Below are 27483 nucleotides of genomic sequence, written 5' to 3'. Positions count from 1 at the left end.
AGACAACAGATGCATCAGGCAGAGCTGCTGTTAGTGTTACTAGAGAGAATAAAACTCTGAAAGCTTGCACTGCAGACCTCATCAAAGAAAGAGGAAAATGTACAAGGCAGACTGGAGCCAGGAACATGCCGGCATCTGGAATCTACATGGGTTTAACCAAGCTCCTTACGCACATAATGTCTTTTTTTTTTTTTTTATAACTTTTTATTTCAGAGTTGGTCACCATAGTTACGAAACATAAAAAAAAAAAGTTACGGCTTGGTAAGTACACAGACAGTGGTATTTTACATTTTATTAATTCCAGCGTGGAATCCTTAAGGCAGTCGCCCCCATGCTCAGCAGCAGGTTTATGCCGCCTGGTGCTCCCTCCCCCGCAAGATGCTACGGCGCTGCAGCTGATTACGTAAAATAATTGGCGGGCAGCAGATCAGCCGCCTGTAGGTGCTTGCTTACTTTGCCTGTTGGTCAGTCCACTTCATCCATACTATTAATAAGTGACTACCATTTCCAAGTAATAAATCAAATATTCATGGTTCCTTGCACTTACGGTCTGAAGGCTCTCAAATGACCACAGACCGTATGATCACACATATGGATCCCATACTTTTCTGGTGCTATTTTCTCATTAATCTATAACCACATGTATAGATATAATTATAATTCCATTCTCATTTTCATAGACATATGTGACTTTAATATAGATCAACTCATATGGAGTTAGCCAACATATAGGTAGATATAGATTATATCACATAGAAATGTGATGTCAGAAAAAGGCCACACCAATCTACACCAATTTTGCTTAAAATTCCTACCACTCCCTCAGAGATCCCCTGTGTTTATCCCATGCATTCTTGAGCTCCGATAACGCCTTTATCTCTTCCACCTCCACCACGGAAAGGCTCTTCCATGCATTCGCCACCCTCTCTGTAAAGAAATATTTCCTAAGATTACTCCTGAGTCCACCCCCTTTCAACCTCATCTCGTGATCCCTCATTCTAGAGCCTCCTTTCCATTGAAAGAGGCTCCCCTCCTGTGCATGGAAACCTCAGAGGTATTTAAATGTCTCTATCATATCTCCCCTATCCCGCCTTTCCTCTAGAGCAGGGGTGAGCAAACGTTTTGAGCCACAGCCACCCTTTCATTCATGCAATTGGTTGGGGCCCCCCAAAGATGGATATATATATATATATAGAGAGAGAGAGAGAGAGAGATATGGAGATGTATATATAGTGTGATGGCCATTATATTCCCCTGGTGAATGCAAGAAGGCAAGCTGTAAGGAAAGCCTGGGAAGGAGATCCAGTACATAAAAGAAATCAGAATAGGAGCAGGTGGACTCCAACTCCCAGAAGGCAGAGGAGTTCTGAAGGGGGCGGAACTTCCCGTGCTTTGCCCGGGCATAGTGGGAGAAGGGTGAAAACTTGTCTGAAGGAGGAGCAGGGCAGGATCAGGAAGGAGTCCTATTAGATCCAGATGAAGTGACAGAGGAGATGGAGATGGAGGTGTTGAGCAGCTCTGAGGATGAGCCAGAGCTGATGGAGTTGGGAGACGAGTGCTGGAGACCCCCTCCAGAGGAGGACACACTCATGGAGACTGCAGGTGAGGCATTTTAATTGAACACTGCCGTGGGGTGAATGTAGTTGCAGCCATGGTGAAAGGGGAAGCTGCAGGTGGCAGTAGGGCCTGGTTCCCTAAGAACCAGATCCATAGAGTGCAGCCAAGCTTAGGCTGTGCAGGAGGCAACATGCAGGAGGATTAAGGCAAAAGTTGCTTTCTTATCTTCTGACTTTGAGACTAATGTGGTTTGATAAAGTAAAGCTATAGAGATTTTAATCTACTGGGATAACTTGGGACTATGTGTCCTTAAGCCCAGCTCACTCTGTGGGGTAAGAGGATTTGAACTGTGACACCCTGGAAGGAATGAGGTAAAGTATACAGGCAATAGAGACTGGAGAACCTGGCTGGGGAGCCTCCGAGGGTGGAACCAGGGAAGCTGCAAGGAGGAGTTGGGCAGTGGGACCATAGAAAATCCCCGCCTCCCCCACCCTCCAAGAGGCTTAACCAGTGGCTCAGTTTATTATGTAACCAGAGAATTCCTGCCGGATTGTGACCGGGAGAGTGGCCGGGGGCATGAACCCATGACATATATATATCTGCACAGAGTCATATGTCACGTATAAACTCACACACCTGTGAAGGATATATATATATATATATATATATATATATATGTATATACATCAGGTAACCACATTACCAACCATTGGACCCTTATTTTGTTTCTTTTCAAGTTACTGAAAGGAATAAGCTCACACATAGGCACGGAGAAGCAGATACCTGGTACCCAGACAGTCAGAGAGTGAAACAGACACGGAGACCCCACAGACTGACATAGTTACTCCATACCAAGACAGACCCAGAGAGACAAAGGCCCTCCAAACCCAGACACAGGCATCCCACAGAGAGACAGGCACAGAGACACAAACATACCGCATGCCAACAGAAAGACCTAGACAGACACCCACCAGACAGAAGACAGACACGCAGACATGCCACAGTCACAAACAGAGGTGCTGTATCCAACCATCCAAACCCCGGCAGAGCACATCACATACAGAGACAGAGGCACACACCACAGTGGTAAAGGCTGGAAAATGTTTCAAAAAACGTAGGTGCCAGTGGAGAAAAACTCCATCCCACCCTACCAGGCTCTTTTTTTGTTTGTTTGTTTCCACTAACTGTTCCATATATTTTTGTATTTGTTTTAATTTGCTCATTTATTTTTTTCTCATGTTTTGATTTCTTCATGCCTTTATTCTCCTATCCCCACTACATTCTCTCTGGCCTCTTTGCCCGCTCCCCTCACCTTCCTCACCACTTCTTTTCCTCCAGCAGGCAACAGCTGTGATCTCTCTTCCTGGGTAAGGGACTTGGTAGCATCAGGAACTCCTTCCGGCTTGAGCCAGAGGATGGCAGCTCTTCCTGGATCGTGGGACACCGCAGTGGCTGCTCCCATATCCAGCTGTGCCACAGAGTAAGCGACTCCCCCCCCCCCCCCCCCCCCAGGGCCTGCCACAGCAGGAGCAGCGCCTCTCCCTGCTCCCCATTGAAAGAGATGCAGGACTAAGCCGTGGCCTGCCTACGATGATGTCACTATGTCCTGGCAGCGCCTCTCCCTGCTCCCCATTGAAAGAGATGCAGGACTAAGCCGTGGCCTGCCTACGATGATGTCACTATGTCCTGGCAGCGCCTCTCCCTGCTCCCCATTGAAAGAGATGCAGGACTAAGCCGTGGCCTGCCTATGATGATGTCACTATGTCCTGGCAGCGCCTCTCCCTGCTCCCCATTGAAAGAGATGCAGGACTAAGGCGTGGCCTGCCTACGATGATGTCACTATGTCCTGGCAGCGCCTCTCCCTGCTCCCCATTGAAAGAGATGCAGGACTAAGCCGTGGCCTGCCTATGATGATGTCACTATGTCCTGGCAGCGCCTCTCCCTGCTCCCCATTGAAAGAGATGCAGGACTAAGCCGTGGCCTGCCTACGATGATGTCACTATGTCCTGGCAGCGCCTCTCCCTGCTCCCCATTGAAAGAGATGCAGGACTAAGCCGTGGCCTGCCTACGATGATGTCCTGGCAGCTCCCTCCCTCCTGAGGTTGCAGTGCCCCCATGGCACCAAGACTCAGTAGCACAGACATTGTTTTTTCTTCCTTCATTGGGCGGCCAGCGTGATCCCCCCTTTAGGATTGTTCAACCCCCCTGGTAGAGGGGGGGGGGCACTCTCCAGTTTGTTCACCCCTGATCTAGGATATACATGTTTATAGAGCTATCCATTTCCTCACCCAACAGTGACCTTTACATGACATATTGTCTTCATCTGTGAAGGTATTGCGGCAAAATCTAAAGTTACATCTTCCCTATTATATGCTCCCTGCTTCTGAAGTGTATTCTCTGACTATTCAAACATCATTCCTTTAATATTTACATTACACTTCTCTGTGCACTCCTTTGCTCTTCTAATATTAGTTAAAAGGTGCCATGCTTTTGACACAGTCCCGCATAGGAGGCTTGTGGATAAAATGAGAAGCTTGGGGGGTGGGTGCAGAGGTCGTGGAGTAGATTACAAACTGGTTGACTGACAGGAGACAGAGTGTAATGGTAAATGGAACCTGCTCTGAAGAGAAAGCCATGTTAAGTGGAGCACCACAGGGTTCGGTTTTGGGACCGGTTCTGCTCAACATCTTTGTGAGCGACTTTGCGAAGGAATGGAAGGTAAAGTTTGTCTATTTGCGGATGATACTAAGATCTGCAACAGAGTGGACATGCCTGAAGGAGTAGAGAGAATGAAAAGGGATTGAAGAAAGCTGGAAGAGTGGTCAAAGATTTGGCAGCTGGGATTCAATGCTAAGAAGTGCAGAGTCGTGCATCTGGGGTGCGGTAATCCAAAAGAGCTGTATGTGTTGGGGGGTGAAAAATTGATGTGCACAGACCAAGAGAGTGATCTTGGGGCAATAGTGTCTGGAGATGTGAAGATGGTGAAACAATGTGGCAAGGGATCTCTGCTAGCTAACGCCAAAAGAATGCTGGTCTGCTTAGAGAAAGGAAGAACCAGTAAGAAAAAGGAGGTAATAATAATGCCCTTGTACAGGTCTTTGGTGAGGCCTCACTTGGAGTATGTGTTCAATTCTGGAATCCATATCTCCAAAGGGTCAAAGTCGGGATAAAGGCAGCCCAGAGAAGGGTGACCAAAATGGTGTGGGGTCTGTATGAGAAGATCTATGAGCAGAGGCCGAAGGATCTGAATATGTATACCCTGGAAGAGAGGAGGTGCAGGGGAGATAGGATGCAGACCTTCAGATACCTGATGCACATTCAACAAACCTTTTCTGTTGGAAAGAAATCAGTAGAACTAGGGATCATGAAATGAAATTCCAGGGAGGACAATGCAGAACAATATCAGGAAATATTTCTTTATGGAGAGGTTGGTAGATTTCCTGGAATGCTCATATGGAAGAGATGGTGAAGATAAAAACACTGTAAAAAAATCAAAGGAGCATGGGATAAACATTGTGGCTCCCTAAAGGCTACAGGATGGGAATGAAGAAAAGAGTGCATGGGGGTGACTTGCTGGTGTGGCTCTCTGCTTCAATGGTGGGGGAAAAGAGGAATTGGATTTGAATAGCAACCGATGAGGGCCCCAACTTTTATGGACTGGGGAAACAAATAAGCATGGGGGTAACTTGTTGATGTGGTTGTTACTACCCTTAATCATTTAAGCCTCATACTTTTGATGCAACTCCAACTTTGCTCTCTGCTTCATCGGCAAGAAGTAATGGGGAATTGGATTCAGGCAGCAAACAACAAGGGCACTGATTTTTATGGTCTGGGAAACTGATAAGCATGAGGGTAACCTGCACAGCACAGTAGATGCTACCATAAGCTTGCTGGACAGACTGGATGGACCATTTGTTCTTTTCTGCCGTCATTTCTATGTTTCTATATATGTCTTTCATGACATACAAGACATCACTGCACTCTGGCTGGGTAAGAGGACAATGAAACACAACAGACAGGTTCTACCTCTCCCAAGCAGACTGATATAATTACTTTACAACCATGGAGTAAGATATAACGAGGGAAAGGGCACAACAAAATTGCAGAAGTGGTTTTCATAAAACCTTTGTCCTAGATCCTGCTTCTGAGGCCCAGGGGGAGGCTCCACCAGCCCTGTTTATTCTCTCTGCTGCATGGACATGCTGGGGACTCCCATTAGCATCTTAAATCTGTTTTGGGAATCCCCAGCCCTTTGCTGACCTCATGACAGAGGAGCTAAAGTGCCCCACCAGGCAGCCATTTGTGGCAGTTTTCTCCTCCTTCATTGTACCTCTAACTCAGTTGGAAAGCAGACTGGAGTTTCTGCCCTTATTTTCCATCCCCACTCACTTACACTAGCCCAGAGCACATGAGCGAAGACCCTGAATCTGTGCGTTACCAAAGAGCGGCGCCTTTCCTCTCTCCTGGAGACTGGGAACCCAGCCACCATAGTTCCCAGGCACGGCCAGGCCTGGGTTGCTGAGTCCTGGCCTCGGAACGCCAACTTGCTGGGTGGCTACCGGTTTGATTTTTCTCTTGCCTGGGGGTTTCAGGTCATTTAATGTTTATTTCAGCTTGTTTCCTTTCCTGGACTGAAATAAACATTTTAAATTAAAAAGAAACCTCTCGCACGGAGGTGCTGGAGCTAGAAAGAGCCAGGAGCGATGCCCCACTGGCTCTGGGTTTGCTGAAGGCACAGGCTGGGCCTAAGGCAGGCAACGTTTTGTTTTATGGCACTCGCCTCAGGGCCAGCCAGTGCCATTTTGGAACCGGGATCACTCCTACCCTTTTCTACATCGGAGACCCCCAGGGGAAGGGTACATGTGCTCTGGAGGATGGGAGACTTGGGGGAAGGAGGGAGAGAGTTAATACCTTTTGCTTCTCTAATTTTTTTTTTCATTGAGTTTCTTAAATGAAAGTCAACAAAAAAAACAAATGAATTTCCTGGGAGGGAGGTTGTTACCTTTCATTTTCAAACAAAATGCAAGTGTTTGGCATTTTTTTCATTGCGTTTAAAAATGAATGCACACCCCCTCCTGCTTTTGTGCGATTGCTGTACTGACTCATCTACAGAGTGACTGAGGTAGTGACAACTTCGCTTACAAGTCAGGTTTGGTTTTCTCTCTTGTGAAGAACGATGAGAGACATTTCTGTATGCATTTTCCAGAATAAATCTCCCGGCTCTGTAGGGCAGTTCTTTGGGCGTAAAATGAGGATGCGGGACAGAAAAGGGTCAAACAGGGCACCCGAGGAAGGGGCTTTTTTGCGCTCACCTGTCCTCAGGAACAACATCCTCAGATGACTCTTGATTGTCGTAGTTGGCAAAAAGCACCTTTTATCTTAAAGACCGACGTATAAACCCCCAAAGGGCAGAGAAGATCCATAAGAGAGCAGAGGGAGCAAAGCCGGTAGGACTGCTGAGTGAATTAGACACATTTCGTTTTGAAAGCCCAGAATTCTAGTGCATAGTTTTCTTTGTGAGCCAAGAATACAGAATGAATGTTTCCAAGCTCCTGTGCATAACTTTGATGCTGCAGAACTGGTATTAGGAGGCACCTGAGCAATTTGCTCAACAACTAGAAGAAAAAAAAATCCTCACCAATTCTCCGTCGAAAATTATTATTATTTTCTTCTCAATCTGTTAGAAATGCCAGAATAAATTTAGCACACATGACAGGGATCTCTGCAGCTAACTGCATGGAGGAAATACGGATGTTAATGTTTGTTCCCGCTTCCAATCAATGCTAATATTCATTAGTTCGCAGAGCCACTTGTTAACTTCCAGTTGATAGAGAAGAGCAAGCTACATTCATTTGCACTGTCAGCAGGTCTCTGCCATCTTTAATGTTAATGAGGCTCTCGGATTTTATTTTTTGTCCCTTCCGAGTTGCTGGGGAAGGGATAACAGGAGTTTCTTTCCTGCCAGCCTAATCCTTGAGTTTGCCGGAAGGGAGCATCTGTCTAATTGGTGTGCGAACAAACACAGGGCGGAATTCTATTTCTGTGACATTCATATTAAAATCATGAACTTGGGCCAAAACATTAACAGGCTGCATTTTTTTTCCAGTCTGTTTCCTTGATGAGTTTCCTCAGGCGAGATAACTTTACATAGCTTATTTACAATGAGCAGAGGGTCTTAACTTGAAAAAGCTTTCTATTTATTCCTATCAACAGGTCCAGCAATAATTAGATGCAGACAATCTGGTGGAAGAATTTGAGACTTCTTAGCTATGGTCTAATGGCGACCCTTGCTGACTGAGAGTGGTCATATGTGGGAACCCAACCCAACCTTCTGATCTAAAGACAGCAGCTCTGTAGATATATTAAAAGGACATGGCCCTACTGAGCAAACTCTAGCTTTCCTCAACTGCTATTACTTCCTCTTATCATTGGTGGGGCCTGGGCTCAATATGAGCTCTAGTGACTTAGGTGAAGCTGGCCATGGCTTACCATGCTTTTAGCACTAATTAGCACTGGAGCAGAGGAGTAGCCTAGCGGTGAGAGTAGTGGGCTCAAATCCCATGTCACTCCTTGTGACCTTGGGCAAGTCACTTTACCCTCAGGTTCAAACTTACGCCTGGATTTTCTAAGGTTGCAGACAGGGGACGGGCCTGCGACAGCCTTACCTTTTGCCGCCAGCGATGTGTCCACAGCATCGGCCCCGGTGCCGCCACGACGACTCCTCCTCTTCCGGGGCCGACTCCGCCCCCATTTAGTGATTGCACGCTTTTGAAAATAACCCCCTTAGATTGCAAGTCCTCTGGGGATTGGGAAGTACCTACAGCACCTGAATGCAATCCACTTTGAAGTGCCAAAAAGCCGAATATAAATTAAATCAAATAGTGGTCAGCTCTGTGTTATACTGGGAACATGTGGCATCAAGGCAGAGCTCTGGCTGGGAAGTCATCTATCACCATGATCTTCCTACTAAGTCCACATCGAAGCTTCAGGAAAACTATATACAGAAGCCAGAGATCAAACAAGGTCTAAGGCAATGCGACAGGAAGGGGAAGTGATCAGACTTGATGGTCCTTGTAGCTTGTAAGCATTCTTGTATGGCGCATATAGTAAGACATCTTATGGGGAATTCGTGTCCAGCCATAGACAAAACCAAGGGAGGTAGGATGTTGCGTTTTGAGAGTGTGGGGTGGCACTTCATTTGGCAAGTTTCACACACTGGTTGGGAAGACACTGCCAGAACTATGATAGTGCCATTCCCACATATGTATACTCTTTTTTTTTTTTTGTACTTGTTACCTGCTGTTTTATTCTTCTGTTTCTAAATCAAGAAACTTCCCAGTATGTATTGTGCCGAGGGGTGCAGCTGCTTTAATTGTGGGTACTGGATACAGTGGTTCATTACTGTGCACCGTGGTAACCTTGTGAGGGGGAGTAATCCACTGGTTAAATCAGTGGGTGGTAAACCAAGGAAGCTAGAGTTCAAATCCTGCTTTCCACACTGATGCATCTTGTGATCTTGACAAGTCATTTTGTCCTCCCTTGCCTCAGGTTCCAAATCAGGGTGGTCATTCACTGAGCATGTTTCCCAAAGTCACAGAATGGAAGAAGAGCCTTAGAAAACCAGGCCCTTGCACTGTAAGCTCTCTAAGGCAGGGAAATACTTATTATACTTGACCTTGTAACTTGCTTGGATTTGGAAAGGTGATTATGTAATAGTGATACATAAAGTGGCTTTATACGTGGAGGTTGGTATATTTTATAACATGTGCATGTAATTGAAATCACCAGTTTGCCAATACCTCCACCATTTCACCCAATCCATCTGCAGGTCATTGAGACCCTCCTAGTTCTTCACCCTGAACACCCCTTATTTAGCCAAATCTCCCACTCAACCAATAGCAGACAACAGATGAGACGATACCAATTGCTCTAGATAATAGCAATTTCCACATTTACCTCTTGGTCCCACCCTGCAACACCTGAGGAATCTTAATATACATTTTAGATGCAGTTACGTAGTGCTCTCTGTATATGTGTCAGACACCATGCATGGATCAAGCACTGCGATAGGCAGGTGCTCGGGAATGTGGTCATGGAATTTTAGACCAAAAAAAGGGCAAAAAGTAAAATGTAGGCAAAACCGAGATAAGAACGGTATAAGGACCTGACTGAAACAAAGGATACGTTGCCTGACATCTTGCTTTGCCGGTTTTTGGCAGCGTAGCAGAGTAAGATCTCCATCCCTCAGAAGCTTTTGTGCTTTGTTTATCTTTCTGAGCTCTTTGTAGTTGCTCCTTTACTTCTCCTGTGAATAAACTTGTTTTTCTTTTACTAAATGCTGCCTAGATTGTTTATTTAAAAAGACAAATTAACACATCCCTAAATCACCCCTTATTTTATGCAAAACCAAAATTCTGTGCATATTTTTGATCCTTATAAACTAGCATGTACGAGAGTGCAGGCTACTTCCATGCATATATGTGGAATAACGAACTAAACAAATAAATATGCTACTCTAAAATGTGTAACTCTTTTGAAAATTCACTCCAAAGGGCAGAGCAAATAAAAGTAGAAAAAAATTAACTACAGAAACTGCACTGAAGGCTGTGTTCACAAAAGGGCTCGTCCCATTCTCTCTCCCCAGCAACCCTTTCTGAGAGTATCTTCTCCCTTTTCATTCCAGACAATTCCCTGAATGGGAATAGAAACGGAGAACCAAGGATTTCATCCACTTATTAAAGAACTGCCATCACTTTATTGACATGAAAAAATAGTCAGGAGATTCCTTGGTCAGAAAGGGTGCCTGAGCACATAGAAGGACAATCATTTAAACTGGGATTGAAAATGTAGTTACAGATCAGCCCACAGGTTCCTAGACATCTGTCTATCCTCTGTGGGCAAATTATGCTTTGCTCCTCATTCAATAGGTCACAATTCAGAATGGATATGCAGCATGGGGGAGCAGAAGGTCCCTTTAATATATACTTTCTCATTTAACCCCACACACAGTATATATCTTTTTTTTTTCTTTGCAAATAAATAGTAAATGTGGTGTCGAACAAAAATATATGGAATACAAGAAGATTTTCATTCGTCTCCGATTTCCTAAGCTGCAACCTAGCCCCAAGCCATAAGGAGGTAATAAGACTACATCACTCTGTTTAGTTTTTAAACTCTCTATGTATTAAGTTTTTGTTTTACATAATACATCACACAAATGTGACAGATCACCCCAGAGGACCCGTGAAAGAAGAATAACCTTCATTGGGGCTGTCACAGCATTCAAGAAATGAAATCTCACTCACAGTTTACAGAGGGGCAAGAGGTCAAGAGAAATTACAAAATAAAAGAGAGCACGGAGGCTGGAGACCAAGCCGACAGAATATTAAGTGCAACAGCAAAGAATAAAGGAGAAAACTATTTCAGCCTTAGGGAATAAGATCTTCTGAAAGCATGCAACCTTACAAACCACATACCTGAATCATGTAACAGCAGAATGCTTGCTGTGCATTTTGTGAGTTCTTTATCTGATAAGAGGTTACTCTCCATTATTCATCCGTGAACATTTCTGTCTCTGAATATTTATCATTTTTTTTCTCCAATAAAAACTCTGAATTTAGGTAGGTACAATAAAGATGTTTCTACTTTCAAAAAATCATTCCTAAGCAAGGCTAATTTTGTTGCACCAAGGTATTAAGGAAGGATCAGACACAGTACCACCCCCTCTCCCCCACGTAAATCTTAGGTGTAGGGGAGAGTGTGTGTGTGTGTGGGGGGTCATTTTCAAAGGGACGTTGATAAAAGTGGTGCTTTACCTGCAGAACTGGCTGTTTTAGGAAACAGTGTGACCAACGTGTGCGTAAAGTTAGGTACACACATGCTGTATGTGTGCGCTTTTATATGGAAGGGGAGAGAAGTTTCAGGGGGCGGAGTCTGGGCAGGTTTGGGATGTAACATGCAAACTTTTTTATTTTAAAAGCCATGTGTGTGAATTCTCTTGGCAAAACCCATACAAGTCAAATAGCAGATGCAATTGTGTGTGTGTGTGTGTGTGTGTGTGTGTGTGTGTGTGTGTGTGTGGTCTTGTCAGTTATTTTCAAAGTGGACTTACGGGCATATGTTCTCTTTGAAAACTGAAGTAATTTAATATGCACATATCCTGCATAACTCATGGAAGGTGTTACAAAAATTACCCCCTGAGATGGCAGCTTTCAAAAGACTGAACCCAGGAAACTGAGCATGGTGATTTCAGTGATAAAGGGGATGGAACAATTCCCCTATGAAGAAAGGCTAAAGAGGTTAGGACTCTTCAGCTTGGAGGGGAGATTTTATTTAATTATTTAAGACTTTTTATATACCGTCTTTAGCAAATTAGATTTGAATAAAAACGGTTTACAATAATGAGCAAAATAATAAATACTATTCTTTCATAAAGTGAAAGTAAAAATAAAAATAATAAAAAGTATGAATAAAATTACATAGTAACTTATCACTATCAATATTACTAAATATATTTATCCTAAAAGATATTAAAATAAAATTAAATTAACTTTAAATTTAACAAAACATAAAGATGGAAAATTAAAATAACATAATAACACAACATAATAAAAGAAAATGGATCTGCTTAATCTTGTATTCAGTAATTCTAAATGCTTCTCTAAAGAAGTATGTTTTTAATGATTTTTTTAAAATTCCTTAGTATTTGAAATTTGGCGTAGGGCATTTGGTAGAGCATTCCAAAGTATAGGCCCAGCTACAGAAAAAGCTCTGTGTTGGGTAACATTTAATCTTGCTAATCTGACTGAAGGCACGTCCAAAAGGTTCATATTCAAGGATCGAAGTGCTCTAGAAGGTTTGTATATTCTCAAAACAGAACATAGCCAGGATGAATTAGGGCTATTTAATAGAGAATGAATTATGGTTAATATTTTGTACAAAATCCGATATTTAATTGGCAACCAATGCAGTTTGGATAAAATTGGAGAAATATGTTCCTTTAAAGGAGTCCCTGTAAGAATGCCCCTTACCTCCTTGGTCCTGGCCCGTCTCCGAGGTTCTGCGGCCTGTTTCGCGGCATCCCCACGGGGGGGGAGGACGCCGCCGAGAAGCCCTGCCTGGACGCCTTCTCCCTAGGCGGGCGCAATCCGTGCTTATGAAGGCCGTTTCCCGCCATTGGAAGCTCCGCCCTATCGATGATGTCAGACGCCGCGGCCTATGTAAGGCCGCTGCGGAGCCCAGGACTTTGCCTTGCAATGGGGTTCCTTGCGGTCCTCTGTTGCTCCGTGCCCCAGAGTGTGCTATTGCGTTAGCGACTCCGTTCCTGCCTGAGACTTGTTTCGCTCTGTGCCCAAGTCTTGCTTTTGTCTGGCTTGCTTGTAGTAACCTGTTCTGCTTCAGCTCCTGTCTGGTTCCAGTAGCCAGTCCCGCTTCAGCTCCAGTCTGGTTCCAGTGGCCAGTCCCGCTTCAGCTCCAGTCTGGTTCCAGTGGCCAGTCCCGCTTCAGCTCCAGTCTGGTTCCAGTGGCCAGTCCCGCTTCAGTTCCCGTCTGGTTCCAGTGGCCAGTCCCGCTTCAGCTCCCGTCTGGTTCCAGTCGCCAGTCCCGCTTCAGCTCCTGTCTGGTTCCAGTAGCCAGTCTCGCTTCAGCTCCCGTCTGGTTCCAGTAGCCAGTCCCGCTTCAGTTCCCGTCTGGTTCCAGTAGCCAGTCCCGCTTCAGCTCCCGTCTGGTTCCAGTAGCCAGTCCCGCTTCAGCTCCCGTCTGGTTCCAGTAGCCAGTCCCGCTTCAGCTCCCGTCTGGTTCCAGTAGCCAGTCCTGCTTCAGTTCCCGTCTGGTTCCAGTCGCCAGTCCTGCTTCAGTTCCCGTCTGGTTCCAGTCGCCAGTCCTGCTTCAGCTTCAGTCTGGTTCCAGTAGCCAGTCCTGCTTCAGCTCCCGTCTGGTTCCAGTAGCCAGTCCCGCTTCAGTTCCCGTCTGGTTCCAGTAGCCAGTCCCGCTTCAGCTCCCGTCTGGTTCCAGTAGCCAGTCCCGCTTCAGTTCCCGTCTGGTTCCAGTCGCCAGTCCTGCTTCAGTTCCCGTCTGGTTCCAGTCGCCAGTCCTGCTTCAGCTTCAGTCTGGTTCCAGTAGCCAGTCCTGCTTCAGTTCCTGTCTGGTTCCAGTAGCCAGTCCCGCTTCAGCTCCTGTCTGGTTCCAGTAGCCAGTCCTGCTTCAGTTCCTGCCTGTCTCCTGATCCCTGCCTGTCTGCTCCAGCTCCAGCTTCCGTGATCTCCTAAGTCCCAGTGGCTGGGCTCCTCCCGGGGCAGTACCGGCTTCCAGGGTGAACCTCACCTCCAGCTCCTGCCTGGTATCCGCCTCCCGACCTGTCACTCACCAGAGACTATAGTACACCTCTCCCCAGTCTCTCACAGGTCGGACCAAGGGTCCACTAAACCGTTCACTCACAACAAAAGGAATGAGTAAACGTTAATCAGTTGTTTACTCTTTCGAAAAGTACAAAGACCAGGGGACCCACAATGAAGTTACTGGGTAATACATTTAAAACTAATAAGAGAAAATATTTTTTCAATCAACACATAATTAAGCTCTGGAATGTTTTGCCAGAGGACATGGAGAAAACTATTAGTGTAGCTACGTTCAAAAAAGATTTGGACAAGTTCCTGGAGGAAAAGTCCATTAACCATTATTAAGGTAGAGTTGCAGAAATCCATTGCCTATTCCTGGGGATAAGCAGCTTGGGATCTGACTGACCCTTGGGATCCTGCCAGGTTCTTATGGCCTGGATTGGCCACTGTTGGAAACAGGATGCTGGGCTTGATGGACCCTTGGTCTGACCCAGTATGGCAAGTCTTATGCTCTTATATTCAAAATTAAACTCCTGCTCATCCTCTGCTGTCCCCGTCCCCTCCCCTTTGTAGCAGGGATACATTTATCCGTAGCCTCCCCTCATTTTACTCATCTCACTGCTTAATTACCCAGGTAACAACTTTTGGAAAACTGCTTTCCTGATCCTCAGTTGTCCGGGATCTGGTTCTTCAGCTTCAGTAGGCAGCCCCAGCCTAACTTGTTACTCAGGGGCTTGTCTTTAGAGAGAAAGTTTGTCCTGTGATAAACTTGGAATAACAACTTCATTAGAGTTCAATTGGATGTTCAACCCCTGACGAACCTCTCCTCCCCCCCCCCCCCCTTGAAAAAATGTTTTTAATTTTTAAATTCAGGCTCCAACTTACCAAGCACTCCAGAAGCCTTCTTCAGTTTGAGATTGGTCACAGTATCTTTTTTTTTTTTTTTTTTTAATATATCTCCCTCCCCAAGTCGTTTGTATTGACAAGTGCAGGGAGAATGCCCAGAGTGCAGTATCCCATTATGGCTTGGTATTAGTTGGCATTTCTGGCTTAGAGAGTATACGTCACCAATAGACATTCAGTTTTCTAAGGTCTAGCACTGGAATAGGATGCACATGCAGGGTGACCAGCTGGCTCCATTTCTTCAGGACAGGCTAATCCCCATTACCTGCACAAACTTCCAGTTCAGATAAAATCAGACCTGTATCAGTCTATCCTTCAGTTGGTAACCCTATAGCTTTTCTTGCAGTGCAGACGATGTACACCAGTTGTACACCAGTCTCCCATGATTCTGTGGCTGCAGGAGAGGCCACATAATAAGCAGCTGAGCACAGAATTGAGGAGCCATTGCAAAAGGCGCAAACAGGCTGGCTGGCTGTGGCGGAATCAGGAGAACAGTCTGCATTTATGCTTTTGCTGAAAAAATGCTGCCCTGCAGAGGGCGGCAGCAGCAGTACTGTGCTGATAGCCGATTATGGTTCTCTCTCTGTATCTCACTCTCTCATCCAGTCAGATTCTCACCAGTAAGAAGGAGAGACAATCAGCACAGCTAGGGAAGGGAATGACAAACCAGGCAACAGCAATCCAAATAGAGCGGATTCTCCAATTCTGGATCCGGTAGTGCTTTTGAAATCTAGTGGCCAGAAGGGGGAACTGCAGCCTTTCACTGGCGCTGCACCTGCTGCTTCAGCCAGAGCAGAGAGATATTCACATTAGCAGCGGCATATTCTTTTAGCTACTGTTGTGTTTTATTGGATAATTTTTTATGAGAGATAGAAAATGGGAAGACAATATCACAGGTGCTACAAAGAAATTGGGGAACATGTTTTCCTTTCTGACTGGAAACAGAATAGGCATTAAAAAAAACCCAAAACCTTATTCTTTCATAGTCAACCCCACAAATCCTGAGGTATTTTCTAGACCTTCTGAAGCATTTTTTTTTTCCAATTAAAGTTTAATTTTCTAATGTTGTTCAATCAGAAAAATAATATTTTAAAGCAAAAGTCCTAGGATACCCACCACCCCTTTGGCTATTCATATGAAGATCAGGCCAGCTTGCTTTGAGCAAAACTGTTAATCCCTAAGTGGTGGCAATCACATGTTTTAGCAAAACTGAATATTTCTATAGTATGTACTGATATAGATTTCCGTTTAAATCCAGTACGGCCCGTAGTCTGAGAGCAGGTACATGATAAGGAAATCCTTTGTATAACCTGCCCATGGCTAGCCACCAGCAATAGGAACATTTTTCATGATGCATGATGGATGGCAAACGGCTCTGCTACACTCACCATTAGAGGGGAACGGTTTTCCCTTAGGAGAGAGATCTTCCAGTTTAATTCCAACATGGGGGCTGAATTGTCAAGATGTGAAATGATATGGGTTTCAGTGGCTGGAGCCCAAAAACTGTAGATGCTTGAGTGTGCAATGAAGCCTTACAATGTTATTAGTTATTATGGAGGCTGCTCTTGATGCCATTGGCTCAATATTCACCATATATGCAAATAGCCTCTTTTTGATGTAAACTAGATGGTAAGTAGTGTAAGTTACCACAACACCTCAAGGAATTCTAAAACAATATGACACTAAGAGCTGTATAAATATAAATACACACTGGTCACCTTCACATGGGGATCCCCATGAGGACGCTGTCCTCGTTGTCCTGACGCCTTTTTGTATATTATCTTCTCTGCAACAACCAAGCCAGTTCTTGCCATGTGTTTGTTGTACTTGGCCCTGATTAGTTGGCAGTAGCAGCTGGGCCCTTGCTTGCCAGCAAAATGGCCTTGGCTAACTCACTCTTTGATTCAACAGAAACAAAATCAAGTTAAAACACCAAATATCATGGAGTGCCATAAGGAACACCAAGGCCTGAGTGTTCTGTGAGGAACAGGGATACGAATGCAGCTTTTACCATGGTAAATGTCATCCTGAAGTGCCCTAAATATTCAGGCCAAGCTTTCCACTGCACAAACTCACAAAGACAAGGCACACCCTCTTGTCTCCAACTGCCTTGTTAGTAAAAGAAAATCGTTCACTATGTCCACCCATCAGCCTATGCTCAGCTGCTCCGGTTTCAGTTTGGTCTGTGGCATGCCCTTGCCTTAGACATAAATCTGAATCGGACACAGCAATCTGCTTTGTAATTTCAGGAGAGACCATCCCGCTGAGTCTTGCTGGTTCCCTAAATGTGGCATTTCACTAACCAGCCACTATGCCTTATTGATTAAGCATCGCACTCGCACCCCTAGGCTTGCTAAGACAGTTCTGCTGTTTCAGAATTCATAGGTTTTCATTTTGCTTTGAGTAAGGCAATAGCTAATGCAGTTAATAAAATAAAGCAACAATATACAGCTCCCAAAGAACAATGCAAAATACATGACAATCAGTCCCATGTCCCAGAGATGAACTTATAACCATCGGCTCCTGAAATTGCCACAGCGTGGAAGCAGCTGTGCTCTGCTTCTGGTTAGTAATGTACATATGTACAAGTTGCTTGCAGGCAGCTGCCTGTCCTTGGTCTGCCTCCACAGCAATTCATGGAAACCCTTTTCCCCCCTTGAGGCTTCAGGATGAGGTGGGGAGGGGACTGGGTGCACTCTGTCCGTGCAACTTGGTGCAAAAGGGACCCAGAGAATGTACTACTTTTTCTAAGGGTGCCCTGCTGCCACATGGACCCAGAAATTGAGGCTTTGGCACATGGCTGGTGAGAAGGCTAACACTACTTTTTCAGGCTTTAAAAAAAAAAAAAAATCAGAGTCTCAGCACTACATTTCAGAAAGTGAGATGGTGCTGCTTGTTTGGCAAAATGTGAATTGCAATGGAAAAATGCGACATAACCACCTGAGCATCCTGCTGCCTCAGTGCCCTTATCTTCTGTTTCAAAGCCTTGCTGCTCTAGAATTTGAATGTATTTATTTATTTTTTAATATGAGGTTTAATCCTCGCAGAGTGGCCAGGCTCCAAACAGTTTCCCGTCTTTAACAGGGTCGGATGGCAGGGGATGAAGCCTCACATTTGGTTAGAGGGTCTCCGTTTCAGCCAAAAGGCCAAAACAAAGGACCATCCTCAAATCGTAGCTCAGACCCTACTCTTGGATCTTAGCTGCAAGGAAAACGTGATAACTGGTGAGGGCAAGGCCATGGATTGGAAACTGAACCTCTTTCCATTGTCAGGGTTGTGCCACCTTCTGCCTTGACTGAAGTACAGACCGAGAATGTAAGGGGGGGCCTCTGATGGTGCAGGTCACTTTGCAAGAAAGAGATCCAACTCACAGATCACTTCTGCTCAGTCTACAGGTTAAAAGTCCAGTCCAAATACAGCAGGGATCGTTAGCTTCATTCCTTGAGGGCTGCAAACGGTGCAGCTTCTAAGTGGTACCCAGCGTCGAATTAAGACCTACTAAGGCTCCATAGGATTTATCAACAAAAATCTGAAATGTAATAATATTTGTTCTATTTAGTGCTCCCTCATAATTTGACTCCCAGAACTGTAGTTTTGCTTAGCTTGTGCCTAAATATATGCAGATTAACCTGATCTGGTAAGAAGCGCACAAGTACTTGTGTTGAATGTTCCTGGTGCACGGCCTGAAACCTGGACTTATTTTGCAGCCTTCCAAAAGTGGAGCTTGAAGAGCTTCGGGTTGCAAATTCAGTTACTACTTGGGGGATTTTTGGAGGCTTCTTCAGGAGCTGATATCAGTAAACGGCACCTTCCTGTTCATTCTGCAAGAAGAATTTAGGAGCCTTCCATATTTCACAGGACAATAACTTTAAAAAGTTCCAGTGCTTATTTCAAATTCAAACTCCACCAAAAACATGTATTTATGAATGAATAACTAAATCAACCAAGACCCACATGCACATACCATGCAAAATCAATCATAGACCTTCATCATAGGCACTACCGAGACATTTACTAAGATCATGTTCAATTTCATGGTATGTGTATGTAGGATTTTGTTGATTTAGTTATAGGATTTTCCTTCATACTATTTTTTGACACTATTGCATATCTAGTTTAGTTTATGAATAAGTATAGTGTAAACTCTGCAGTATGCATACTAATATATTGAGTTTTGTAACTAGTGATTAAATAATAAGGAGAATGGTTTTGCATGCTCATATCTCAATAGCCTATAAAGGAAAATGGGCATAATATTTTCCTGGCACTGTGTGGGCAACCTTTGTGACTCTTGCTGACTTGGAAAATGAAGTACATTGTGTTCTGTGTAGAGCGGGTCCTGTGGCTTGGCTACAGTGTTGGAGTGCTTGAGTCATCTATCTGGTGAGGCCAGCAGGGTTTGGGTGGGCCAGTAGTGATATTCTGGGGGTCCCTCAGGAGGAAGGAGGAGGAGGACCACCGCAGAAGTGGCCCCCACCTGCTCCCTTCATAGCAGTAATGAGGAGATCAAACTTGGGATTGTGACTTTCCTTTCGGCTCTAGGCAAGCAAGGGACCTGCGTTATCAAGGAAAGTCATTCCAGGAGGAAAAGAAAGCAGAGGGGGTGGACGGGAGAAGTACATGTGTTACAATCTGTTCAAAATAAGCACTTCACTTTGCATGCATTTCTCATTTGATATTCATTTGCGCAAAATCTTAATTAGCAATTAAATTATGGATTCATTTATTAAAACATGATTTGAATGGAGTTTAATATCTGAATGAGCAGTGGCACTTGAAGGACTACAGTTTTCAACATGGGCAACACCGGCCCAGTTCAGTCAAAGGGCAGCGAAGGGCGATCGATGAACTCTGAAGTGCCATTTTGAGGCTCTGGCCCCAGAATCCCGCTTCCTTTGCAGGTTTTGATGCTTTTTATGGGCCCAACAACAGAATCATCCACCAAGGATGAGGTGCGGGAGTTTTCAAAGCCACACAGTTCCCATAGTTAGAGATCCACTGCATCATTTTGGATATTTCAGATACTGAGCCAAGAAAGGTTAGCACAAGTTGCAGAGTAGCTCTATGACCAATAAGAACCCTAAAAGGCTGCCCTTCTAGTATCCCATGGAATAAAACAGGTTGCTGTCTGAATGAAGCCTCTGCCCTCTTGAATTGATTTTTGGTGGTAAGCGAATATGTTTTTTTTATTCTGGTATCCTTTTAGAAAGGACTTTCTTATTCCCTTTAGGCTTTTAGTCTGTTAACATTCCCCAAAATGCTCACTCCTCCTCCTATGTGTGTGGCTTTGCAATTTCTGCTTCCATAAAAAAAAAAAAAATTAAGATCTGAAAAGCTTTGTCAGGCACTGTCATGTACCTTCTTTTCCCCTCCACCTTAAAATTATCGCTGTGTTCCTCTCTGCAATGAACTGAGGAGCCAAAATGAGCGATTTAAGACATTCCCTTCATCTTTGTCACGTCCTGGGAGATCAGTTCTCTCTGTTCTTGTACTTGCCTCTTTCTGTTCTTTTTTATTCCCTGTGGTTCCATCTTTCTATTTTATTATTAATATTAAATTGTCTTCTTTATAAACTGTCTCTTCTGTTTCCTTCAACTGGAAATCTGATTAAAGACATCCACTCTCCATAGGAAGTCTTTAGAATCTTTGATTCTTTAAAAAAGTTAAATTAAAAGAAACTATTACTGAGTTGTTGTTTTTTTAACCCTTCCCTACCAATTCCCCTTTCCCCCAAACACTTGGTTAAAATTCAGTGGTGGTGATTTGAGTCACTTCTGATTGAAGTTCCTCTTCTGCCCTGCCTCGGGAACCGCGTTGGCGCTTGTCCATGCCTAGTCATACCGGCTTGTTCATTACCTCTGAAGGGGTGCAGGTGGATATCCGTTCCCTGGTAGCATTCTTAGCTCGAGTGAAGCTGTTCTGTTCCATCCTTGAGCGGAAGGGCAGGCAGAATTCTCGGAAACACCTCTTGAAATTCTCATCTAAGAAGGCATAAAGAACGGGGTTGAGGCTGCTGTTGGTGTAGCCCAGAGCGATGCAGAAGTGCCAACTGGCCACCACAAAGGGGTTCTTTTTGTCAATGTCCACCAGGGTCCAGACAATGACAAAGATGTGGATGGGTGTCCAGCAGATGATAAAGGCCGCCACCACCACCAGCACCATGCGGGTGATCCTGCGCAGGTTGCGGTCTTTCTCCTTGGAGCCTGAGAGGAGGCGCACACTCTTGAGGCGGAGAATCATCAAGCCATAGCAGACTGTGATCACCAGGACAGGCACCACAAAAGCAAAGATGAAAACGCAGATCTTGGTCACAGTGTCCCAGTACCAGTCAGGACCAGGAAACTGCAGGGTGCAGATAATGGTTCCCGCTGCAGGAAAGGAGACAAGAACAAATGCACTTTATTAACATAAGAACTTCCATACTGGGTCAGGTCACAGGATCCATCTGTCCCGTATACCACCTGCTTTAATAGTCAGCAGTGGGTGCTTAGGGGAAGCTAGAAGAAACGGGGCATGTGTAGAGTGTTCTAGTCCCTGTCATACCCTCCCAGTTTCCAACAATCACAATTTCTGGAAACTCCTTCATTTCACTTCACTGTTTGTGAAAACAAATCAAAATAAATAACATATATCTTTTTAACTAATCCTGGATATGATTTTTTTTATTTAAAATCATTTTTAGATCAGGGTGTTTCTGAATCCATTCATTCTACAAATGTATACGTTATATTACTGGGGAGCTAACACACAGCTTTTCAATGGTGTATGGTAGTGGTCTGCGGGACAAAGAGACATTTAGGCATAATGATGTATAAGTATTGTTAGCATTGTTTCCCAAGGGATGCAATAATTAAAGGGCCAAGGTGCGGACTAAAAATAACATAGCAAAGAAAGGAATATTACGTGCATAATTAAATATTATTTCATGTAATGTCTTCAAGCTACCATCTTTACCCAACTATTTGGTGTTTGGGGGGGGGGGGTAGGGGGTTGGCAATTTCTCCTGCTCCTCTTGACTTCCAAGTCAATCAAAATTGGACTCTTCTGAGTTACATCGTCAGAAGATTTCATTTACAAGTACCCAGGAGAAAGACTGATTTTGTTTTTTGACAAACCCCTCTCACCCTCACCTTTCCATCTAGCTCAATCACTATAGCAACAGAGACCACTCTCACCCCCTTTTCCTTCCCCGCCCTCCACCCTCACACTAGAGAGCTCTAATGGAAAGCATGCAAACTCATAACTTTGGGAAACAGACCTTCCACATGTGTGCCACATGTGACAGATTCATGAATGGTTTCTCCTCAAGGCACAGGATGGGAGAAACCCTGCTGGAATCAAATTCGTAGGGGGATGTCAAATGCCTTTCTAGTCTGATTCTGGATTTAATTTTATGTGCAAGAGCTATCTGATGGCCTCACTATATGAAGTGTCAAATCTTGAAAAATGCAATATGTGTCATAAAGAGGGGCTGTACAGGCATCAATGATTCTAAATAAACCAATTCTTGTGTCCTAAAATCTAACTTTCTGTAGGATGTTTCATTTCGCTATAAATATAGCAGAATGAAGAGCCGTGGCTAGAAAAGGGGAAGGGGGTGATAGTGTGCACCCCACCACATCGCGGCGGTGAGTTTTCACCCACGGCGTACACTATCTCCCCCATAGCGCCCCCCATAGTGCCCACAGCGCAACTGGGCCACCCCAATTTTTTTTTTTTTTGCATAAAGATTTTATTGAGTTTTCATTTACAATATAATAGAATGTTAACCCATGTATCCATACAAAGAGAAAATCAAAACATTCTATAATCAAAGTACATGGATACCATATTCACCCCAGAGAGATGTAAACATCCATCCCTCTCACCCCCTCCCAGCCCAGTACGAACAGGGAAACAAGAAAACTGTGGCTGCGAACCCTAAAACAACAGGTTGGAAAGGAACGAGAAAATGAGAAAAAAGAAAAGAAACACAGAAATTGAGGACACACGCAATAACGGCCCATCGCGTTTTGAAAAATGACCCCATAGTGCCTACACTGATCATAATTATAACATGTGTGCTTAAGCAGTGCTTCTCTGAAGCATTATGTAGATCACACAATTATATATTACAACATGATGTTTTATACTTCGCAATTACAAGAAGGCACTGGGCTGTGAGTGATCAAATGTCAGGACTGACTTGACATCTCAGGCACTAAACTGGATAAATAGAGACATATAGGGGTTAGAAAGTGAGAGGATGAAGAGGGAACTTCCACTTACCCTTGTCTCTCTTGGTGACTGCCATGACCATGATGGGCACCCCAATGACAGAAGACAGGATCCAGATACAGACATTGATGACCTTAGCCTTCATGGGTGTGCGGAAGTCCAGTGCTTTGACGGGGTGGCAGACAGCCACATAGCGGTCCACACTCATCATGGTGAGGGTGAAGATGCTGGTGAACATGTTGTAGTAGTCGATGGACAGGACCACCTTGCAGAGCAGCTCACCAAAGGGCCAGGTCTCCATAAGGTACTTGGCACTCTGGAATGGTAGGGTACTCGTGGCCAAGGCATCAGCCAATGCCAGATTGAAGATATAAATGTTGGTGGCAGTCTTCATTTTGGTGTATCTGGCAATAAAATTTTTAAAAAAGCATATAATTTTGTAATATCAATCAGATTTTCTTTTTCAAGTGAATTTAGTGCTTTTTGATAGCTTTTTTATTTTTATAAATCCTTTTTTCAAATTTCCACATAATTCTTTAATAGCTTGAAAGTCAGGAATGAAGAGTTTGGAATTATTTTTACTGAAAAAATTAGATTAAAAAGGGAGAATTGCATCTTGGTTTCAATACAGTCTTTGTTGGCATTCCATCCATGATCATCTGACTGACATCCTGCAAAATGCAACTGGAGTGCCCACAAAGTAGTTGTGACCTCGGTTTACCTTCTGAGATCCCCTGGGCTCATGCTCAGCTCAGAGTTAATATGCACTGTTTGGCCAAAGGCAAAGGAACAGCTTGCATAAGCAATCATCCCCCTACAACAGGGGATGCATTAAGCTCAGCAGTAATACTCAACAGACAATGTTTTATCCTGAATTGATGCAATTCCCAGGCTCTTTAACACCTAATAAGGGAAACAAATTATCTTAATAGGTGACCCCTGGAGTGTGTGTCATGTATTTTATGAAACACCTTCCCTACTGGTTAGTGCCTCGAAAAGCTACAGAAGTTGCTGCTCATTTGAACTATAGGATGGTTCCTTCTAGTGACCTTACTTATTTTGCATGTCAGATGCAGGTACAAAAAGCAGTGGCCTGGTTCTTTTCTAGAGAATAAGCCAGCATTGTCATCTGATCCAATTCAGTCTTGATAGGTGGTTCCATCCATGTCTGGTTTTCCTAGAAACCCGCTCCATTTCATTTCGGGATATTCCATCCTGGTTTATCTCCTCTAAGGAGAAATCCCAGAGTGCAGCAGCATGAGCCTTTATGAAAAACAGAAGTGGACCATTCTGTGCAAGTTGAACTGGGCCTGTTCCAATACTAGAACAAACTCATAGTGTAAAGAATAGATCAGTGGTTCTCAACCCAATCCTCAAGACCCCGTAGCTAGTCAGGCTTCAGGATATCCAGAATGTATGCAAATATATCTTACACACATTCATTTGTGAATATCCTGAAAACCCAACTGGCTGTGTGCTCCTGAGGTCGGGCTTGGGATGGACTGAAAACCTAAAGAAAGGACTGCAGGGAGTCATAAACATCAAGAGTAGAACAAATCAACATCATGCAAAAGAATAAATTAAGAGCAGAAAGGACATTAACGTGCTAGAAACAGAAAAGAGAGAAAAGGAGGGTTCCTCTGATGTTTAGGTTCTTGGTACCACCCAACTCAAGCACAGGCTTGGACTCCTAGTGAGATCGGGGATGGATTTTCTTATAGTAACTCGAGAACCTTCTCTTGTACCACAAAAACCTGGTCATAACGCCACCCAATACATGGGCTGTTTGGGCAGGGATTTTCATGGCTGCAATCACAGGTTTAAGATAAAAATCTGGGAAACCTGCAGGAAATGTTATCAAATCTCCCATCAGATTTGTTATGATACTCCCCAACCAAGAAATACCTGTAGTGCCTGAATGCAATCTGCTCTGAAACGACTTTCTCATTACAAAAGATGGAATATAAATATTAAAATAAAAACCACCCTCAACTAGTAATATGCAGATCACAGAGTTAGTTTTAGATCATAAGAACGGGTCACACGTCTTTTTGCCATTTTCTAACAAAAACTAATAGCTGGGGCATTTGTGAATTGCAATCATTGTCGCACAAATTTTTCTTTTATTCAGGTATATTCATTTATTTATTTGAATCTTTATTTAGTTGCATTTGCTAATCCTCCCCCCTTTCCATTGTCCATGAGATTCAAACGCCGGTTACTAAGTAGTCACACAACCTCTGCCAAAAGTGATTTGCAACTCAGGATTCACATCCACAAACCACAAAGTGCAATCTGAGAATCATGGGATGGTAAACAAAAACCCAGATTGTGAATTACTAGACACAGTAATTACAAAGATCATAAAGATTGGATCAGTCTTTATCTAAATGACATCTAGAGGTGACCAAAGAGTGGCATTGGTGGCGATTCTTGACGTGAAAGTATTAAAAAACCCAAAACTATTTTCTTCTATTTTGTATACTTTTTTCCCAGAATTTACCCCATTTCGCTGCTTGGCTTGACTAGTTTTCATCATCTATAATTTGAGTTTTCCTCTATTTGCCAGGATGAATCCCTGAGGTTCCCCAGGGCATTGAGGGGTAATTGACTCCTGATGAGGTCACAGTGCTTGAGCTGTTGGTAGTGCTGCCAATAACTCTCCATGATTCCTGATTACATGAAGCTTAGTCAGCAGCACCGCTGAAAGAATCTTGCACAGTATCACAGTATTTTAAGATACTGCAGAATATTTTCATTCTCAGCTGGCAGCTCCTGACATCCATTTCTACAATTTCAGCATTTTCTCTATCAACTACTGCACCAAAGATTTTTGCATCACCAGTGCCCTCCCTCTCTATGCCAAACATTAATGTGCACCTCCTCCAACTCTGAGCTCTGTGACATCATCAGCTGTAATGCACTATGGGTCTTTAGGGCTCAAGGTAACTAAGATGGCCGCCCTCCTGCTATCATTGTTCAATCAATGTTACATTTTTATGAAATGATGGCATGAGAAAATTAACAAAATACCTGAGAGATCTAAAATAGAGAATTTGAATTTTTATTTTTGTGCTTTGCATTTGACTGTACGTCTTTATTAACTGAATGAGTTGCCTCCTGTTCTTAAAGCCCCAGGAGTCTGCTCTGGAGGGTTAGGAAAGAGAAACATGAATGGAAAAGATGCTTTCCAGAGAGAATAAACGGAGACATTAATAAAGAGAGAACTTGCTGCAAATCTCTCTTTGGCCGACTTTGATTTTCAATTGAATATATTTCGGTGTGCAAAAGCGCACATTAAAGCCATGTGGAGATGTTACTTATGCAGTCCTGCTGTTTTAATTTATTTTTCCTCTATACCTAATTATCTTTCACATCAACTGGCAAATCATCTGCTGTTTCATTTCTGTGATTTTACTGGTAGCAAAGTGGATGTGTGCAGGCATGGGCAGTGGGATGGGAAAGGGGAAATGAGAAGGAGCTGGGAGACCTAGATTTGTTTACAAAGATTAAATCTGGGACGAGGGGTTCACAGAACCTATGATTGTATTTGCTTGTAAGGCTATAATTTATAACATTGCATGTGCAAAAGAAATGTTTGATCAAGGAACTGGATTTAAGATTTTGGTACCCATAGGCAAGACTGAGGAAAGTAGGTGAGGAGGAACCATGGAGATCGGCAGGAATGAGGAGGCCCAGAGGTGCTATGGCGGCACCCATCCCTTGAAGCAGAGCCAGCATACAGCTCCCAGACGAGCAGAAACAGCCTCCTTTTCAGCCCAGAAATTTGGCACCTTCAAAATCTGGAACCCTAGAAAGGTGCCTTTGTCTAAGTGCAGGCCTGGCTACACGCTTATCTGGGCTGTATATACATACTCTCTGTGAAAAGAAGACCAAAAGGGGGACTGGGTAGGCGTACATTGTAGATCAAATAAAAGTGGGTATTGAAAAAGAAGAGAGCCAGCACCAACACTTGGTAAAATGAGAAACCTAGCCTCCTGGATGCCAAATTCGTCCACATGGAGTCTAAAATGTACTTGAAGGTCAGTCCCAATGAGGTGATGAATTTAAACATGATGATTCCTGCAGTTTGTAAGCTAATAAATACCACGCCCAGTCCTTTGCACTATGAATTTAGAAATAGTCTAGCATAAAACATGGTTTGCTGTTATTAGGTGGATTCTTCACCTCACTGGTGTTTCAATGACCAGTTGATTAGCAAGCTGCTAGCATTTTCTAACCATGCAAAAAGGTATCCAGTTGTCAGTGCACTCTATTCATGAACTCTGCTGGACTGAGTCACAGAGTAGGATACTTATCTGGGGATCCCTGCTGCGAGATCATTAAATAGAAACCCAATGGCTGCCTGCTCTTTTTCCAGCACTGCTGCTTTCTCATGCAGGCCATATAACCTGCCCTCTGCCATCCAGAATAATGACATTTCAAATATCCCGTCACCCCAGGCCCTTTT

At 44.0% G+C, this 27483-nt stretch overlaps 1 protein-coding gene across 1 annotated transcript in view; it reads right to left on the bottom strand.

Moving 5' to 3' along the window:
- Window positions 1–20171: 20171 nt before the first annotated feature.
- Window positions 20172–27483, bottom strand: part of OPRD1 (opioid receptor delta 1) — a 45636-nt gene continuing 38324 nt past the window's right edge. The window contains exons 2-3 of the mRNA XM_029571895.1: window positions 23064–23416; window positions 20172–21163 (exon numbers count right to left, since the gene is read on the bottom strand). Of these exons, the coding sequence (XP_029427755.1) occupies window positions 20631–21163; window positions 23064–23416 (886 nt within the window). The 3' untranslated portion in view covers window positions 20172–20630. The remainder of the gene's footprint in view (window positions 21164–23063; window positions 23417–27483) is intronic.

This window comes from Rhinatrema bivittatum, chromosome 11, assembly GCF_901001135.1.
Source record: "Rhinatrema bivittatum chromosome 11, aRhiBiv1.1, whole genome shotgun sequence".
Classification (NCBI taxonomy): domain Eukaryota; kingdom Metazoa; phylum Chordata; class Amphibia; order Gymnophiona; family Rhinatrematidae; genus Rhinatrema; species Rhinatrema bivittatum.
This window is presented reverse-complemented; position numbering and strand designations above follow the sequence as displayed.